This window comes from Hemicordylus capensis, chromosome 3, assembly GCF_027244095.1.
Source record: "Hemicordylus capensis ecotype Gifberg chromosome 3, rHemCap1.1.pri, whole genome shotgun sequence".
Lineage (NCBI taxonomy): Eukaryota > Metazoa > Chordata > Lepidosauria > Squamata > Cordylidae > Hemicordylus > Hemicordylus capensis.
In genome coordinates this window covers 65732174-65751590 of record NC_069659.1, presented here as the reverse complement: position 1 = coordinate 65751590, position 19417 = coordinate 65732174, and the positions used below count along the sequence as shown (strand labels likewise).

Genomic DNA, 19417 nt, shown 5'->3' with positions numbered 1-19417 from the left:
AGGCAGGTTGGACAGACAGTTCAGATTTTATGACCAATAGAATGTTCAGGGCTCTTCATTTTAACCAAATTGGCACCACCATGACAGTAAATGTATTTAGATTTTTTTTAAGGGCATAAAATGGGTGTTTAACCATGTAAACACACCAGCTACCTGAATTAAAAACAAAAAGCTTAAAACCCACCTGGATCAGTGCTGGATTCAGAGCTACCTATGGATGCCATTACGGGAGCAAAGTTGGGCAGAAGGGCAGCAAGGCTTGTCCTGCATCAGAAAAAAAGATGCAGGAACTCCTACAGGTGGGTACATCTGTTTGCACTGACAGTTCAGCAGTATTTCTTCAGATTAACCACCATATAATTTATTCTTAAGCAAATTCCAGCTATATCTGAGGAAGCCTGATCAGACTGTTAGTTGCCATGGAAGGAGCAGTTACAGGGATTTAGCCACAACATGAATTCTTTCAGGGAGTGGGGGAAAGAGCACAGTGTGAGACCAGATAATCTGCCTCTAACTTTTTCCTCAAATACTGAGAACCTTTTCCTTTGAAATGCCCTGAGACTCTGTTGCTCCCCATTCCACTGAGGTGCTTGAAAATGTGATCTTTCAGCAGCACTTCCATCCCCAGTGCTTTTTAGGTTCTCAGCATTTTCAAACTAGCTGAGTCACAGAGTCTTAATTCTTTCCCCCCAAAACATCAGTGGGTAAGGGAAGGGTTGATACCCCTATAACAGAAGGGTCTCGTCTTCTGCCAGCTAAGGAAACTTTTATGTTAAAGGTACCCAAGAAGAGGCATGATACTAGTTTTATGGTATAGCAAAGGCTTTGGTATCCAGAAGGTCTCAGTTCCAGTCCCTGGTGGCATCTCCTGATAGAGTATGGAGGTGTGTCCCCTGTCTGAAACCCTAAAAAGCCATGGCCACTAAGATAGACCAACGGGATGACTCAGGATCAGGCAGCTTTCCATGCCCCAAAGAAGCACAACAAAATTGAACATGTGAGTGAGACATCAATATGCACAATGTAGCAACTAGATACATACAATGCACTTAACAAAAGTGTCCTTATTATAACACATACACACTTACGGAATTTTGATGTAGAAGATAGGGGTTGCCATTGCCAACTTGTTCTAGGGCTCCTGTACCTTTTTAGCATATTAAACATATGTAAAGTTTCTTTTCCATGTTGGGGAAATGTTTTCCCCACTAAAAAGTAGGGATGTGCAAATTGATTTGGCTACAAATCAATTTGTACCCGAATCTAACTGATTCGGGTGATTTGGAGACAAAACAAATCACCCCTGTGGTCCATTGGCTAGATTCAGGTATAAAAAGAATCCCTCCTATTAAGTTCCCCAGATTCTCAGCTTTCATTAGGGAAAAAAAAAAAAAGCTAAGCTCTAGCCCTTGTAGAAGTGGTTATGGAGCAAAATATGTGGTCACTATTTTTCAAGTGTTTGGATTCTTTGGTGTATAATAACTTCCCCTCAATGAATCCCTATGAGGATTCATTACACACTTTCATTTCTTCTATTCATTTTGACTCTCTTTTCGACAGTGGCAGCTGTCAACTGCCATAAGCCAACGACAACCCACTCCCACCAGCAAGGCAGTGCGGTAGTACTCAGTTTATGTTCTAGGATTTTTTTTCAAGCGTTTAGGCTCTTTAGTGTCTAATAACCTTTCCTCATAATGAATCCCTATGAAGATTCATTACACACTAAAGAGTCTAAACACCTCAAAAATTCCTAAAATATAAACTGAGTACCCAGTGGCTTGTGGGGTAGTTGGAACATGGGATCCCACTAATTCTGCACTCCCACCTGCAAAGCAGTGGGGTCAAAATGAACAGAAAAAATGAAGGTGTGTAATGAAGACACCAAAGAAACTAAACATTTCAAAAATACCTAAAAAATAAACTGAGTACCCCAGTGTGTGTGTGGCGGGGGTGGGTGGGTTTTGATGGTGGTGGTGTAGTTTACACATGGCAGTTGACAGTTGGCACTGTCCAATGATAGTCAAAATGAACAGAAGAAACGAAGGCATATAATGAATCCTCATAGGGATTAATTATGAGGAAAAGTTATTAGACACCAAAGAATCTAAACATTTCAATATTCCTAAAAATTAAAATGACAAGCCCATTGCCTTGCAGATGGTGGGGGGTGTATTTGGCACATGGCAGTTGACAGTCCACACTGTCCAGTGATAGTCAAAATAAACAGAAGAAATGAAGGTGTGCAATGAATCCTCATAGGGATTCATTATGAAGAAAAGTTATTATGCACCAAAGAATCCAAACACTTGAAAAATAATGACTGAACATTTTGCTCCATAATTCTACTTCTACAAGGGCTAGCGCTTAGCTTTAAAAGAAAGAAAGAAAGAAAGAAAGAAAGAAAGAAAGAAAGAAAGAAAGAAAGAAAGAAAGCAAGCTGGGGATCCGTGTTAGGGTTAGGATATGGCAACTTTGAATCCCCATTGTTTCCTATGGCGGAAATGTTCAAAATCAGTAAAATCTAAAATAATTCATCAAAAATCAACCAAGTGTCCCACTGCCTTGAAATTTGGGTGTAGGTGGCACCCATGGGGACCTACCCACCACCCAAATTTGGTCCTCTAGGACCTTGTTAAGTGGTCTGAATTGGTCTGAATCCAAATTGAATCAAAGCAAATACAAATCGAATCTGAGGTGATTTGGAGGGAGTAGATTTGGATATAAAACAAATCAAGGGTGATTTGTTTGGGGCACAAATTGAATTAAAAAACTCAATTTGTGCACATCCCTACTAAACATTTGCCTGTGCAGCTGTTAAACATACAGGAGCCTGGAATGGTGGGGTGGGGGGGAGGCAGTAAAAACTTCTGCAGACAAAGAAAACTAGAACGTTGAGTAATATACTTAAATAATCATTTAAGTAATACATTCATTATTTAGAAGAGATTTTTAAAGAGGCAAAAAGAGATGACAACATCTGAAACCGTTACAATGTAACCTGGCTCCATAACATACAATAAAACTCACATGTTAACAGCTCTCATGTGCGTTGTGACAGTTCCTGTATCCACTACCACTATTTATCTTCAATTGTCCTCTCCTCCAGTATCTACTGCCCTTCATAGGGCCCATGGAGTGTTACTCCAACAGGGAAAGTCCAAATATTTTGAAAATAAAGAGCATGTATTGTTTCACAAAGAAACAGAACCAGAAACAAAACAACCGATGGTCCTTTCAAAACAAAAACAAAAACAGTTCAGAGCACAACAGTTACAGTTCACTATCCTTCAGTCTGAGTCCCTTTCTCCCAGCTTCTTCCTTGACAATTAACTTCCCACTTACTCTAAAGCAAATGTTCTGACATCTATAGAACTCCTCCTGTCAATCCAAGTACCTGAAAGCAGTTGACAAGCTTTAACTCATTAATTCTGAAACCAAGCAACATTTATAGAAATAATTTTTAACTAAACTTTTTATTTCTGAGTCAATTCTTCACATGCACTACTCTTGGCAAAAAAGGGGCACTCCATCCAATGTGGCCTCTGAAGTTTAGCCAAATTTTAGTAGGGATGTGTACAAAACGTGATTCAGATGCCGAATCACAGCACATCTCTTTAAGATGGAGGTATGAGGTGGTCCATGGAGGAGAGCAGGTCCATACCTGCTCTTCCACCGTGCACCACCACTTCTTTAATTGTGGTGCTCCTTTCTACTTTCGTGCATCAGTAGCGCTCTCCCCCAGCTGCCCGTGTGACGCCAGCACGCACATGGCCTCTGCACATGCACGGCAGCCATTTGCAACCATTTTTGCATGGTCAGCAACCATGAAACCATTTTATTGTAATCTTTTATTTGAATTGTAATGTGTTTTATTTGAATTATTGTAATGTGTTTTAACTGAATGTTTTATTATATTATTATATTTTGTGAGCTTCCCAGAGAAGAACTGTTATGGGGCAGACAACAAATAAAGTTGCTGATATTAAATTGAATAAAGTCAAATTTGTTGAAAATTCTCATTTAGCAATTTCACACAGACATCTTTCTTTGAAGTCTTTTGCTGAAGTGTAGCAGCTTTGAGAGCCACCTAATGGTGCAGTGGTGCAGCTTGCCTAGCAAGCCAGAGGTTGCCAGTTTGAATCTCCGCTGGTATGTTTCCCAGACTATGGGAAGCACCTATATCAGGCAGCAGCAATATAGGGAGATGCTGAAAGGCAACATCTCATACTGTGCGGGAGATGGCAATGGTAAACCCCCTCCCCCCATTTCTGAATTTAATCATTGCAGGGTGAGAAGCAAGGTCAGATTTGTGTTCAGTTATTGTCTGGATTTTAAAAAATGCATTATTTTGCTCCCCTTTGACTTGCTTGTATTAATAAGGCCATTTATGCCTTTCGCTAAAAAAAAAAAGTTTACACCTCAGCAAGAATTTCTGAACACAACAGTAGCCTTCATCTCCTGTTGGAAAACCACACAGTACTAACAAATAAAACACCTCCTACAAATACCAGTAGTGCTTCAGCCACCTGCATTAAACAGATATATTCATAACAAGACAGTGGGTATATAAAGTAAAAATGTAAAACTTGCGAGTCATTAACGAGAGCCAGCGTGGTGTAGTGGTTGTAGTGCTGGACTAGGACCGGGGAGACCCGAGTTCAAATCCCCATTCAGCCATGAAGCTAGCTGGGTGACTCTGGGCCAGTCAGGCATCTCTCAACCTACTTCACAGGGTTGTTGTGAAAGAGAAACTCAAGTATGTAGTACACCACTCTGGGCTCCTTGGAGGAAGAGCGGGATATAAATGTAATAGTAATAATAATAATAATAAATCCCAATCCTAAATTACTTGTTTCTGCAACACTAGAGAGAGATGACATAACAGGCAAGTGAAGCTTTGTCCCAGCAGGGAGATGAACAGCTGTTAAAAGTACCGGAAAAGAGACTGACTACCCCAAACATGACCCGGGGGCTCAAGCTTACTACTCCTATAGGTAGGTACAATAACGGGCTGTGGCGATTGGGCGTCGAGACTGAAGACCACACAGGATACGCCCACCAGAGCCACTTACGCAGATTTTAGAATCTTTGAGCGGCGCTAACCACCATTTGTGGCTAGATTTTGCCCCGCCCCGCCCCGAGACCTTATCATAACAAAGCTTCCCGCCCACCCGCGCCAATCTGAACAGAAACAAGGAACGTTTCTTCTTTTTGCGGTTGCTTTGGTTTGCTTTTTAAACCGTAAGCCCCGCCCCTTCCCCCGTCGCCCGCTAGTGGCGCGCACGTGCAGCCCCGCTGGGCTTGCAAATACGCGGCTCTCTAAAAGGCGTCGACGAGGGCGAGCGCTTGGCCTTTTTCTCTCTCTGGAGAAGAGAGCGGAGAGGGCGGTTTCTCTTACAGCGCTCGTTGGGCTTTAGGTAGTGTCAGGCTCTCCCTAGTCGTGTTGAGTCCTCCTCGTTGCTCAGTCGTGTGAGGCTTCCCAACACCGTGGGCGGCCATGCCGAACCGGAAAGGCGCGCGCAATGCTTATTATTTCTTCGTGTTGGAGAAGCTGCCGGCCTTGAAGCGGCGCGGCCTGCCTGTGACAGGCGTGGCCGACGCCATCCCGCACTGCTCTGCGGACTGGGCGGTGAGGGATCCAGCAGGGCGGGGTTGTGTGCGCTTGTTGGGCCTGGCTGGGGCGGGTGCGTAGCTGCCGGGGCCGACCAACTAACCTTAGTAGGGCAACTCAGTAATACCCACTGAGCAAGAAAATTTCATCCCACTTTTCTCCCAGAGGCGCACAGTAGCTTAAAACAAAATAAGACCGCCCGGTTCTGCCGTGTTGACTGTTCAGCCAGTTTGGGAGTGCGTGGGAATGCTCTGCTCCCTTTTTCCCGCCCAGGCAGAATCCTATCCGGTTGTTACTCTGTGCCTGCAAACCTTTAATATTTTTTTCACAGAAGTTGTAAACTCTCACTGTAAAACTCATCCCTGAAGTAGGGCGTGCTTTTATTTCTTGGGTCGTGCTGAAGGAAGGCATCTGTCTGCAACGAGCAACTGCTGCGTTACCGTTCACAAGTATTCAAAAGTGGGTCGGGAACGCCTCAAGGAGGATGCAGGCCTTTAATTGCTCCAGCAGATTGAATTGAATCACTTGGGTACAGAGGGGTAGAAACTCCCCTGAGTTACTGCTGTCCGACTTAGTTTGTGTGCACAGAATGCTTTTTTAAAAAAATGGATCCGTAGTAGTATTAATGGTGAATATGAGTAATAGAATAATTAATAGAATGCAGCTTTTTACTGTTTACAGAAAACAAAAAACGTGGTTAAATTCCCCCCACACTTAACCACATTTTAAATGTTTTGAATTTTTGATACTGTACAATAGAAGTGTAACACTTATATGAACTTGCTCAGGATTTAGCTGTAAACCGGTGCATGTTTATTTGGAAGAAATAACTATTGTATTCAGTGGGGCTTGCATCTAAAAACACATGCATTAGATAATGACCTGTGATGTTACTAGTCACAATTCAAGCAACGTTAAGTGCTTTTAAAAGTCTCATTGACTTAAGTGAGTGTTTAGCTTGTACAGTACTTAATTTCCCCAAAATTAAGGATGAAAAGTGTTTGTTTCTGGATCTTTGATAGCTATGTTTTTTGGGGAAGTTTTTCTGTCTTGTTAGAAGGAAATGTTGGAAAAGCCAATGTAATCCTAATTTTACTTCAAGATGCTGACTGAGGAACAAAAAGAAAAGTATGTGGAAATGGCTCGTCAGTGGAAAGCTAAGAAATCAGAAGTGACATTAAAGAAGGTAAAAAGAATGAACCTGGAATCTGGAGTGGAAACATTTACTTTGCTATATATCATTCTCTACTTTAAGGCCTCTAGCAAGTTGGAATAATTGTATAATAAATCAGAAGGATTCCACAACTGAAGAACTATTGGATCAGAGGAGCAAAATAATAGCAGCTTTGCAGAGTTAATGCATTTGTGGAAGGAAGGACATGGTGGGAAAGGTTGATCACTGCACAGGTGTTCCAGCAGTAGCCATTATTCTAGTCTGTCCTTTAAGTTTTACTTATATTCTTATAACTGAAATATATTTCTTATATTCCAGTTAGCTTTTTATGGTTACAGTACTTTGAGTAAGGAGTCGGTTCAGCTATTCTTGAATTAGGGGATTAAATAATGAATTGTTTGAAAAATAAGTAAAGCAACAGTTGTAGTGTGGTCAAAATTCCCAAGCCTGAGTTATACACAAGCAATTTTTGCATTTGTTTTCTTCATTGCTGTCTCATTAAACAGAGACAGAATGCATTGTAAGGTTTTGAGTGATGTTTGTAAATCTTTGGCTAATACTTGATTTAGCTGTATCTCAGGATAGTATGTCAACGTTAAATCTAGATTAACTAGACTTCAGCTGCTTTAAATCTACTATGTTTTATTATTTATTTATTTATTCATTCATTCATTCATTCATTCATTCATTCAATTTCTATACTGCCCTTCCAAAAATGGCTCAGAGCAGTTTACACAGAGAAATAATAAATAAGATGGATCCCTGTCCCCAGAGGGCTCACAATCTATAAACACTACAATAATGGGGTTGTACATCAGGAACTCCCTAACTGCTTTAAGTTTGTATAGGGCTGCTTCTGGGATCATATAGAGGGACTGTTTTAGAGAATGGAAACCTCCATGTGCACATCTGGTTTGTGGCTCTGTTCCTGTGTGATATCTCAGCCATTGACATGGGAACTGGTGTAACCATTTATCACACTGTTTGAGCCCAGTGATCCAATACTTCCCTGGAATGATCGTCTGAGGAGCAACTCGTGGTTTAGCTCATAGTTAACTCGATGTGTTAACTCATGTGTTAACTCGACGTGGCTCTATGTGTGTATTGGTCTCAGTTTGGCTAGATCATTTAATACCAATGGAAACTTTCTTCCTAGGGCAATCATGGCTGCAGCTACAGGATGATCCTGGTTCTCCCCCTCCCCACTCGCTGCTGTTTTTGTAAAAATAAATACCAAGCATTATCATTATTATTTAAAATATTTATACCCCGCCCCTCCAGTACACTACTGCTCGGGCGGCATGCCAGTGTTAAGCATGTGCTTGACATAACATGTGCTTTGTTCCACGGAGATAGGGAAAGATTGTGTTGTGTTTTTTCCTTGATTCAGAACACAATGAACTGATTGATTGTTTAACCTTTTCTTAGTCACTGGGCCAGGTCGCGCCCCCTCCTCCCATACATACTCAGAAAGATCCTGTTGCAAATCTTGCCAGTCCCACTGGAGAGCATGATCAAGGTAAAGTATTGTAAGAACACCCTAGATGCTTGAGCAGTTCACCCCATATTTAGATTAGAATGGAGGACAGTGCAAACAGGTCTGCCTTTTTTTTTTTTTGATCCAAGGAAAAGCAATTGTGGGGACAGAAACAAACAAGGCTCACACGATGTAAACTGCTTTGGGAACTTTTGTTGAAAAGCAGTATATACATATTTGCTGTATTTGTGTATCTGACTAGAAGTAGTCTGCTGGTGGGAGACTGGTAGCTAGCTTTGCAAGGAAGAAAAGGGACCATGAAAGTCTAGATGGACATAGGACAAATAAAAAGAAAATCCAGATATTGGGCTGTTGGAATTAATGTCATAGGAGGAACCATTCAGCATGAGGGTGGGTGGGTGCTTCACATAAAAAATTAAGGCTATAGTGGCATTTGCAGCTGAGCTATGTGTTATAAAGGAGGCTGAAGCATCTAAGCTGCTGAGAAGAGCAACTTTAAAAAACTTTCAAAGAATAGCAACAGTAAGTGAAATAGAAAGTGGCAGCCTTCCCTCTAATGGAATTCCAGATGTCCCAGCATCCCCAGCTGCAGTGGCCTTTGGCTTCAGATTATGGAAGTTATAGTCAAAAACATCTGGGATTCCCTGTTAGAGGGAACACTGGACAGTGGTAATGTGAATTGAATCTATCATGCAAAGCCAAAAATTGTACTTGTTCAATAATACAGCACTATGTCACGTACGCTGGACTTGGTTGAGATGTATTGTGCTTTATCCCTGTGATTTTACATTACTGGTTTCTGTTGTAGATTGTTATTCACAAATGATTCTAAATGGAGGACAAGTCTTGCATTGGATAAAATTATTAGACACTGCAATGTTGCTTTGTCGTGCAAAGTGAACTGAAGTGTCATTCACAGTGTGCCCAAACATGGTCCTCTGATTTGAAGTAGCACTGATACATGACAAATTAATACTATTGCAGCTGAAAATGAATGGGAGGTCTTTGGATTATAGAGGGAATGCACTGGAGAACTTTGTGTGCTTGCTCATGTTAGATGAGCAGATAGTCATGTTGTGTTCCTTCTTTTCTAAAATAACTTTTCTGGTTACACACTTTTCAATGTAGGTGAATGAAGTATGATACTTCTAAAGACTGCTTTCCAAAATATCACATAATTGTGGGTGTGGTGGGGATAAGAAGTAGTATTAATTTTTCATTGTCAGGAAATATCCAGTACATGATTGTGACATTTCAACATCATCCATTCTCTCACAACTCCTGATGTGCAATCACATTTTATATAGCTTTTATAGTATCTCATTGTTGCATGCACAAAATACTGCATGTTTTACAATCTGTACTCCCTGATGGTTATACTTCTGCTGCAGCAATTGCTGCTTCTTCAAGCGCAATAAATAGGTTCAGTGTGTGCAGTCTATATGGATTTGTTTGGCTAAGGGAGCTTCTACTAGGCTGTTCATGAATGGCTCTTGCAAATATAAAAGTATCCATTCATGCATCTAAAACTTGCAATGTCACTTGTTCTCTTGCATTCATTATTCCTTTACTACACGAGTCAAATTGCAGGTAGTATTAAAACTAACTCTTATAGGTTTGAATTGCATCAAGCGCGCAAGTTAAGTGGCCATTAGAATAGTTTGAGATCCTAATCACAGAAACATTTTCATGTAGGTTTAATCTAGTTATCTTTGGGAAAAGCAATATTCAGGGAATTCTGGTTTAGTCATTTGAACAGATTTTATTCATTTTAAAGGTTTTTTCATCGATAAATTTTATTTTTCCTGTTAGGTGCAATGCCCTGCATGGTGGTCTACAGAAATTGTATAACATCCAGTTACATTAAAATAGTAGTGACAGTAAATCTTGTTCTTATTGTATTACTTATGTTTCCTGGTTCAAAATATCTTTGCAGTTGTGCTTGAAACGACATTCTACTTCCTGAATATTTTCAGCCATGGAGTGCTGCCTCCTCACACCAATCAGCGTTTTCTTCCTTGTGAAATTGGCTGTGTCAAATACTCACTTAAGGATGGCATCATTGAAGACTTTCATCATTTTATAGATCCTGGTGAGCTTGTGGGAAGGAAGGAATAAATTTGTCTTTCATTTGTAATGGAAGAAAAGAATCTGTCCTGTACCAACATAAAGCTTTCAAATTCAGGTGCATTTTTAATTTCTTGCACTACTAAAAATGAGTTGAAAATTTAAATATACTAAGTACTTCACATATCAACAGAAAGCATGAAGCTGCCAAATTAAGGTTCCGGTACACTTCTGTGCCTATTTCCTTGTCTCTGGGTGCTATCCAGATAGTTACTCGGTTAAAAAAATAAAATGAACGTAAAAGAATTTGGAATACTAAACCTTCACTGTACAAGAAAGTGAACAGTATTTTAAGAACATGAAATCTACTAACAGCTTGGCATTGCAAAAAAAAAAAGTTGGGTTTCTTTCTGGGTTTTTTTTGCAGGAGAAGTGCCACGGGGCTTTCGATTTCATTGCCAGGCAGCAAGTAGGTATTGGGCAAGTAGAGTGGAATTTGTAGATTGATAGCTTTATCTTTCTTTAATTCATGTATGTTCATCCAATCATTTTTGAGCCATCCCATTTACAGTATAAATGCTCTGGACCAGATTTCCTAGAGGATCTCACTAATGTCCTATTGTAAGATGTCCTGAGTAGAATGTTGACGTGATGGAATTAACTAGACTTGGAAGGGATTGATTAATTCATTGATTGATTTTTAAGTCACCAAGGAAAAAAGGCTGACTTCAATCAAGGATTTAATTCAAAATGTTCTGTGCTAGATATTTTCTAAATCTGCATACTGATTTGTTGCTAGAACAATAGAAATATCCAACGTTGCTTCACTCTGGCAGCCAGGCCTTGTATTTTTTTGTTACAGTGGCTTACATACTGTACAGTGTCCTATTGATCCAAGAGCAGGCCATGTGCACTGGCTCCATGCATCCCCAAATCCACAGACACTGCTAGCAAGCTTGCAGAGGCTCTTGTCACTACCAACAATTGCACCATCACTGCAGTGACAATTCTCCCGTTAGTAGGAAAGGACAAATAGTGGTAGTGATGATGCAATTGGCAGTAGTAATTGTTTTGCAACCTTTCTAGCAGAGTTCAGAGGTGCACAGAGCCAGCACACATGCCCTGCTCTTGGATTGGATGCTCAGGGTGCTTCGACTTTTCCCGAACTAGGGATGTGCACGACTCACAATTTGAAGGGCGATTTTTAACACATCACCATTAAAATAGAAGAGAGCAGGTGCATCCCTGCTGCTCGCTGCCACTTTCTGAATCAGCGGCGCTCCTCCAAGCTATCTTCATGCACGGCGGTGCTCTCCCCAGGCTGCCCCCATGCAATGCCAGCACACACATGGCTGCTGATTCAGGAAGTGGTGGCGAGCAGCAGGGGAGCAGATCTGCACCTGCGCTCCATTTTAAAGGTGCAGGGGATGTGTTACAAACCACTCTTCAGATCATGATTCATGCACATCCCTACTCTGAATGTTCCCAAATGGGGTGTGCCTCTCAAAACATGTAGCTATGATGGATTTTTTTGTAGAGTGGTGCTGGTTGGACTCAACACTAGAAAGTGTTGCTTTTTCCTTCCCTCCCTTTGGCTTTAGTTTCCCTTTCTGCTACAGACCAGTAGTTCCTAAGCAGGCAGTTCTAACATGACACATATTTATATACTGCTTTTCAACCAAAGTCCCCAAAGCAGTTTACATAGCTGTCCCCTGCTAAGTAAAGAGAATCGCCACTTTAAAAAAGTGCCTGTTTGCTCTTGTAGCACTCCATAAAATGGAAAGTATATTTCCATGTCCTTTGGTAGGTAGAGTTCTGCCTCTGAGCCAGATGACATAAGGTAGTTTGTAAGCATGAAGGAGTAAAAAGTCACCTAGATGGATCAGAAGGTGACACTTGTGGTGACATGCTGTTTCTGGCCCCTGTTAACCTATAATAGAAGCACATGAACAATTGTGCTGCATGATAGCTGGCAAAGATACTTTTTATCATGGTCCTTTACAGTAAGAGCAGCCATTTATAGCAGGGCTGTATGTTAAAGGACTATATTTATAGTAAGAAGTTTAAGAGGTGTTAAGTTCAGATTTCATTTTAAGCTGGGTAATTTTATAAAGAAGGCCTTGCTAAAGCTGACGCTTGAGGATGGGGAACTAAATTCACATTTTTAATTTTTATTCAGTGTGACCCAACTCATATTTGAGGCTTATAGACCCTATAGATTTGGATCTGATTAATGTTAACTGGTATAAAGTATTTGGCATACATTTCCACAGGGCTGTGTGGCAGTTCTTCGGATAATAAATAAATGTAATAAATAAATAAATAGGGGACTACCTCTCAGTGAAGACCTAAACTACGTTTCTCTGTACATAACTTTAAATATGTCTGTCTGGTTACCCCAAGCTAGGCAGTATGGCAATGATCTTCAATATTTTTCAAGTGGAAGTCACTGGCAAAAAACCTTCAATGTAAGAGCCATTTCCTGTGCTGATCTCTGCATAGTACTGTGCTTTTCTCAGTGCTGGGAGGGCCTTTAAGAAATGGAGCCTTCTCTTAAGAACTCTGGGAGGAAAGCACTGGCAAGGGCTACACTTCCCAACTGCCTAATACTCTCTGCAGGCCTTCCAAGATGGCGCAGTGGCTCAAGAGGGCTCCATTTCCTTTAAAGGAGCATCTCCCACCAGCACTGGGCAAAGTACATCACTGCATGGTAAGAATTATAGTCTCTACACAGTGCCAGGGGTACTGTGCGGAGGATTAGGCATTGGTCAAAGCTTTGCATAGGCCTAATAAGCAATTAGTCAAGTGGGGCTGCACTTAGGGTTGATGGGAGCCACCACTGACCCCTGGTCCTTACAGTGAAAAACGCTGCAGTATGGTGAAGCAATATTGAATAGAAAACTCTTTAAAGTAATTAAGTCTAGCTGTTTTCATTATAATTGTATGGGCCTTGACTGACACATTCTTCAAAGAAGATACCCTAGTTCTAACAACCTTTCCTTCTTTATTATGGAACGTGTTTATAGCTCTCCTTTATGTACATTTAGGATTGACTTGGCTCATTTCCCTGTTTTCAGATACTTAAGACAACTTTTTAAAGGAGATGTTTAAGTATTAAGTACAGTTTTGTGAACTGTAACTACAGTGCATGTGTGTAGATGACTTTGAAACCACTTTCTGACACTTTTATATTCTTTCGATTAGGTGATGCTTCACACCGGATTCCCATATCAGGCTTTGAATTTGCAACTACAGAGCATTCTGTGTTGCATGATCTGTACATGTTTATTCAGCCACGCCGGAACAGCTGGCCACCTGTATATTGTAAGGTAGAGTTTAGCACTTTTAGACATAAATGGTTCATGTTTTTCAGAAAGTAGTAGTCAAATCTCTGCCTAAATATTTCTCACAGGAAAAGTTAACAGGGATGAGGTTTTCAATCTGTAACTTGCCTGCTTGTCTCCCAAGTGACACCTCCCAGCCTGGAAGCTACAACTATATATAACTGTCACTCATGGATGAGAAAGCCTCAACAGAGCAGCCCATGGAGGCTTATTCCTTTCCAGCCTCTAAATCTAACATGGGGCTGCAAGAGAGCCTTGGTATTTGTCCTCCATAGGTTATGAAGACTGAGCACAGGCCTGGCATCTTCTTTTAGCCTTGGAGCATTCCAAGACTGCAAGGGGAGGAAATAGGGTGCCCTGTGCTGTGCACTGGCAGGTGCCTTAGTCTCTTTTGGTTCCAGAGCCTTTAGTACTTGGTAGAATAGCACATCCAAGTTTGGCTGTTATTAGGGATTGATTGTTGAGTCAAACAGACCCAGTCCAACTTTATTTATAAAAATAAATTTTTCCATCTAAACTTGTGTACATACTTGCTAAACCAAATTTATCTGACCTTGCTTCTGATGGTCTGAAGAACTAAGTTATTTCAGTATGCTAAAGCCAGTGACACCACATCTCTACTGCACTGAGTCCAAAAACAAATCACTTTTCAAAAACCACATCCTGAATCTATTTGTCAATAATTCTTGAGATGCTCACCCATCCCCTTACCTCTGCTCTTACTAGTACACCATAGAACTTTGTAGGAGTCTCCTGCTTTGATCAAACTTGGCTGTTTGATCAATATTTCAACTGAGCATGCATTTACTCTGTTCATGCTACTTTTCTCAGCTGCTGTGGGAAGACATCTTGTGTGGGTTATCATCCCGAGCTCGCTCCAGAGAGGCAGGACTATGTAAATAAGCTACCAAGCCTATAAAACCTCGGGAGGATAGCCCCTCCCAGTTTAGTTCGTCCTGCTAGAACTCCAGAGTAGTCAGAGAACAAGCCTTTCCCAACTTCTTTCCTCTCTTCATCTGGTAATTTTGTTCCTTCCCTCAAGCCTCCAGTTTTTTCTGTATCTTAAAAAACCAACAAAAACCCCCTCGGTCTTCTCAGCTTCTTATTCTTGCTGCCCTATCATCCCTTGCCGCTAATCCTCTCCGCGTCTTTCTCCTCCCGCTTTTGTTTACCTGCTTTCCCTGCCTAATGGAGCCTAGAGGGGCCAGCATATTACAGGGCATTATGGCCAAGGCTAAAAAGGCAGCTTCGGCAGCAAAAGCAGCTAAGTCCCTGCACCACTGTGTTTGTGGAAAGCAGCCTGCCCAAGGCCTCTGGGCCTTCGTTGGGCATGGCTGAGAGAGACGACGAGCAGGGTTCTACAGACTTCCAACGGGGTGGCGGCTGAAAAGTGTGAAAGCGCAAACCCCCAGTCTCTCCTTTAGTTAACCCCGAGCAGCTAGCCCAGGCTCTTGGGATGGTGCTGCTCAGTTCTGCGAGGGCAGGAAAAACTGTGGATTTGGAGTTGGGTGCAGCAACCCCCTCTGAGTCGTCTGGGTTGGAAAAGGAGGATATCGCCCAACAACCAATTCGAATCAGCCCAGGCGGGGGAGCAACCAACAACCTCCACCACAACCTCAGGTGCCTGTTCAACAGGTCGGGTTCGTCATTCCACCAACACTGATCCCGGTGAGTCAGGGTCAAAGTGGGCCAGTCTCCCCGGGAGGGACAGAACCACCCAGGGACCCAGTTGTTTCACTCCCTCCACCCGTAGGTGAAATATCCATTGAGTGGCGCCAGTGGTTTACTTCTGTTATATCTACCACTTTGGAAAGCCAGTGTTTGTTCAGAAGGTGCCGCAGGTGTAGGGAACACCCCCACTCGTCTCCTTCCTTTGCCTCAGACTCTTCAGGGTCTGGCTCTGGCTCTTCCTCACCTAAAAGGAGAAAAAAAAGTCATAAACGTAAACATACACACAAGGATAAAGCCAACATGGAAAAGGAGCGCAGGAGGAAACCTAAACAGCCTTCCCCTGCCCGTTCTTCCGAGGACTCGAATTATGCTTCTCCTGATCCTTGACCAAACAGACCTGTGGATCCCATGCCAACACAGACCCCATAGAGTCCCTCTGGGAGAGGAAGGGATCCTTTGGGACTGGGGCATGATCCCACAGATACAGATAGGGAGGATGGGAAATGGTCAGATGGGAACTGAGCAGAACCCTCATCTTATTCACACAGGTTGTTCCCGTCTGAAGATTTTTCTAACCTTTTTGTTAAAGCCTTGCATACTTTAGGTCTAACAATAGAAGGTTTACAAAACAATACAACTCCAATTAGGGAATCTCTGGTGCTTCCGACTACATCTAACCCAGAGCTATTACCTGAGACTTTCTCTGAGGTATTGAAATAAGAATGGTAGGCAACCGCTATCCAGAAAAAGACTACGTCTTTGGCTAACAAGCACTATGCATTTGTTGACATGGCAACCAATCTTTTTCAGACCCCTGCCCCCCCCCCCTTCGGTCGATGCTCATGTCGCAGCCCTTACGTCAGGGGCAGTTCTTCCCCGGGATGGAGAGTTGGTTCTTAAGGACCCAACAGAAAAGAAGCTTGAGTTTCATCTAAAAAAGAACAATGGATGCATATCGCTCTCAGTGTGAGCTTCTATTGCTGCTTCTATAGTCTCAAGAGCATCTCTGCTTTGGACTGATGAACTGTTGCAATCTCCTCCACCAAAACCAGCCCGGCAGAGAGATTGCTCTGAAATTACAAAAAGCTCAAGTGTTCATAGCAGATGCAACGCTGGATTCCGTGCGTTTTGGTGCCTGGGCAACAGCAAATAATGTGGCCACAGACACTTTGGCTAAAGCATTGGCAGGTGGACGCGGCGTCTAGGTCCAATCTATCCACGGTACTCTTTACAGCAACCAACCCTTTTGGGGATGAAGTCCTCAAGGACATTTTAATTGAGACAAAGGACAAGAAAAAGGCCCTGCCTTCAGCCACAAGGAAAGAGGACAAGCGACCATACAAAAGAACCAATCAGCCCTTTCGGTCCTTTCGTCCCTACCTTTGAAACAACGATAGGGACAGAGACAACTGGATCCTCCGCAACGTTGGAATAGACCACAGTTTAATAACAGGTCTGCCGCCTATAAGCAGCAACAGTTTAGGCAACAAACCAGGCCCCATCAAACCTTGTAACTTGTCAGAAGTAGGAGGTTGCCTCTCTCAATTCTTTCATGCTTGTGAAGGATCAGTGTCGGACCAGTGGGTCCTGGAGATGGTGCTGCAAGTCTGAGAAATCACATTAACATCCCGGCCCAGGGACAGGTTCATGCCCACTCCTTGGTCCAAGTCCCATCTGAAACATACAGCAGGCCATCAGACATCTTCTGGCCATCTCTGCCATAGAACCAGTTCCTCAGGATCAACGTCATTGCAGAATCTACTCCATCTTATTTACCGTGCCCAAAAGAGATGCTACTTTCAGGGCAGTATTAGAACTGAAATACCTCAACCGATGGGTACGGAAAAGAAAGTTTCGCATGGAAACCTTGGTTCTATTGCAGGAAACCTACATCACTGGGATCTCTTGTCGTCAATCGACTTGACAGGCCTATCTCCATGTGCCAATTCATCAGCGATCCAGACATCTGCTTCATTTCTGCTACCAGGGGCACCATTACCAGTATGCGACAATGCCCTTCAGCCTTTTCTCAACGCCAAGAATTTTTACGAAAATAATGGCCCCCCGGTAGCTCACATTCGACTGCAAAAGGTCAAACTGTTCTTTTATTTGGACGATATGCTCATTCAGTCAAAAGAGATGCCAAAAAGGGACATCAACATCACCTTGGATGCCCTGGACTCTCATGGCTTCATAGTGAACGAAGCCAAAAGTCACCTATCTCCAGTTACTCGGCTGCAGCATCTGGGGGTTTTCATCGACATGATACAGGACAAGCTTTTTCTTCCAGAGGAACGCAAACAGAAGATCATTGGCCTAATGCAGGACATGCTATCACTTTGAAGAATTCCAGTCAGAACCCTTGCCCAACTATTGAGACTGATGGTGGTGACTCTGGAGGCTGTTCCCTGGGCGCATTTCCACCTTTGCCCCTTACAATGGTTCCTACTACTCTTCCAGGAAGACATCGCGAGCAAGAGTCCCAGGAGGGGGTCTCTGCCATGTCACATGCAGGATTCTCTGCGGTGGTGGCTGACTCGTCACAACCTTAACAGGGGGAGACCGTTCCTAGATCCGCCCAGAATCATCTTAACAAAAGATGTCAGCCTTCACGGCTGCGGGCTCACTGCCTGTCCAATTCAGCTCAAGGCACATGGACCTCAGAAGAAAGAAAACATAGCATGAATTGGCTCGAACTGAGGGCCATTCGCTTGGCTCTATTGGCCTTCAAGCTCCTGGTATGGGGAAAGGACATTCTAATCCGTACGGACAATATGACAGCCAAGGCGCATGTCAACAGACAGGGAGTAACCAGGTCTCATGCGCTCCACCAGGAGGTGACGCTCTTACTACACTGGGTCGAGAACCATCTGACATCAATAATAGCTCACCATGTCAGTGGGTCTCTCAGTGTACAGGCAGATTGGTTGAGTCGTCAGGAGCTTCATCCTGCAGAGTGGAAGCTCAATCCCAGAGTCTTCAGACAAATCACCAAGAAGCTGGGTTGCCCTCTTGTAGATCTCTTTGCATCCAGTCTCAACAACCAACTACCATGTTTTTTCGCTCAATTGCTGTATCACCAGGCAGAAGCAGTGGACGCCATGTCAGCCCTGTGGCCTCCAGGCCTGTTGTATGCGTTTCCTCTGGTTCCACTCCTGAGCAAGTTGTTGCGGCACATTTGTCTGTTACAAGCACAGGTCCTCTTGGTCGCACCATATTGGCCTTGACGTCCGTGGTTTACCGAGACTCTTTATCTTGCGGTGCACGGTCTCTTTTTCCTTCTGGACTCAGATGATCTTCTCAGCCAGGGTCCAATTCTGCACCACAATCCCAGCTGGTTCAAGCTTGCCAATTGGCGACTGAGCGTAACATCCTCAGTCGCCAGAGTTATGAACGAAGCACCCTGAATACTCTTTTGGCTTCTAGACGATTGTCGTCAAACCGAATATACCAATCTACAAGGAGAGTTTTCCTGCGCTGGTGCGGCAGACAAAAACAATCTCCAGATACATGTTCCTTGCCTGAACTTCTAGCCTTCTTACAAGAGGGTTTGGACAAGAGTCTTAGCGTGAACACAATCAAGTGCCATGCAGCTGCGCTAAGTCCTCTTCTGGCGTAATTCAAGGGAAAAAACTTGTCTTCTCACCCCCACCTGAAAAGATTTCTGAGAGGGGCTATGTAGGGGTGTGCACGGAACCGCGGAGCTGCGGTCCGGCACTGGGGTGGGGGGTTCCAAGAAGGAATAAGGGGGGCGTTACTCACCCCCTCAAGAATGGCGCCGTATTTCATTGAGTAAGCGGGCGGCATACCTCCCTGCCGCTCGCTTGATTCCCCCTCCTCTCGGCGCGGCTGCTAATCCTCCTCCTTTTGAATACTCAATCGGGCGGCAGGGTATTTCCCAGTCCCTGCCGCCTGACTCAAGGGATCAGCAGGAGAACTCCCCTGCCGTCCCCTTCGCCGGCTGGGCTGCAACGGCTTCTAGGAAACCTTCTGTGCGCCTGCGCAAAAGGCTTCCTAGACGCCATTTGCAGCCCAGCCGGCGAAGCGAGCGG

The 19417-nt window shown here is 43.3% G+C and overlaps 2 protein-coding genes across 9 annotated transcripts in view; one reads left to right on the top strand and one right to left on the bottom strand.

Annotated features, from left to right (window-relative positions):
* The window catches only part of ILDR2 (immunoglobulin like domain containing receptor 2), a 104374-nt gene extending 98628 nt beyond the window's left edge, over positions 1 to 5746 (bottom strand). The window contains exons 1-2 of one of the 3 annotated variants that reach the window (XM_053310381.1): positions 5073 to 5152; positions 3028 to 3231 (exon numbers count right to left, since the gene is read on the bottom strand). The gene's annotated coding sequence lies outside the window, so the exon portion shown is untranslated. Of the gene's footprint in view, positions 1 to 3027; positions 5154 to 5714 lie in introns of those variants that run through there. The other 2 variants (XM_053310382.1, XM_053310380.1) reach the window with 2 other exon arrangements.
* MAEL (maelstrom spermatogenic transposon silencer) overlaps positions 5142 to 19417 on the top strand; it is a 34835-nt gene continuing 20559 nt past the window's right edge. Inside the window, exons 1-6 of one of the 6 annotated variants that reach the window (XM_053310384.1) lie at positions 5148 to 5629; positions 6714 to 6797; positions 8214 to 8304; positions 10220 to 10375; positions 10778 to 10819; positions 13555 to 13679. In XM_053310384.1, the coding sequence (XP_053166359.1) occupies positions 5498 to 5629; positions 6714 to 6797; positions 8214 to 8304; positions 10220 to 10375; positions 10778 to 10819; positions 13555 to 13679 (630 nt within the window). In that variant the 5' untranslated portion in view covers positions 5148 to 5497. Of the gene's footprint in view, positions 5630 to 5659; positions 5685 to 5780; positions 6071 to 6120; positions 6240 to 6713; positions 6798 to 8213; positions 8305 to 10219; positions 10376 to 10777; positions 10820 to 13554; positions 13680 to 19417 lie in introns of those variants that run through there. The other 5 variants (XM_053310387.1, XM_053310388.1, XM_053310389.1 and 2 more) reach the window with 5 other exon arrangements.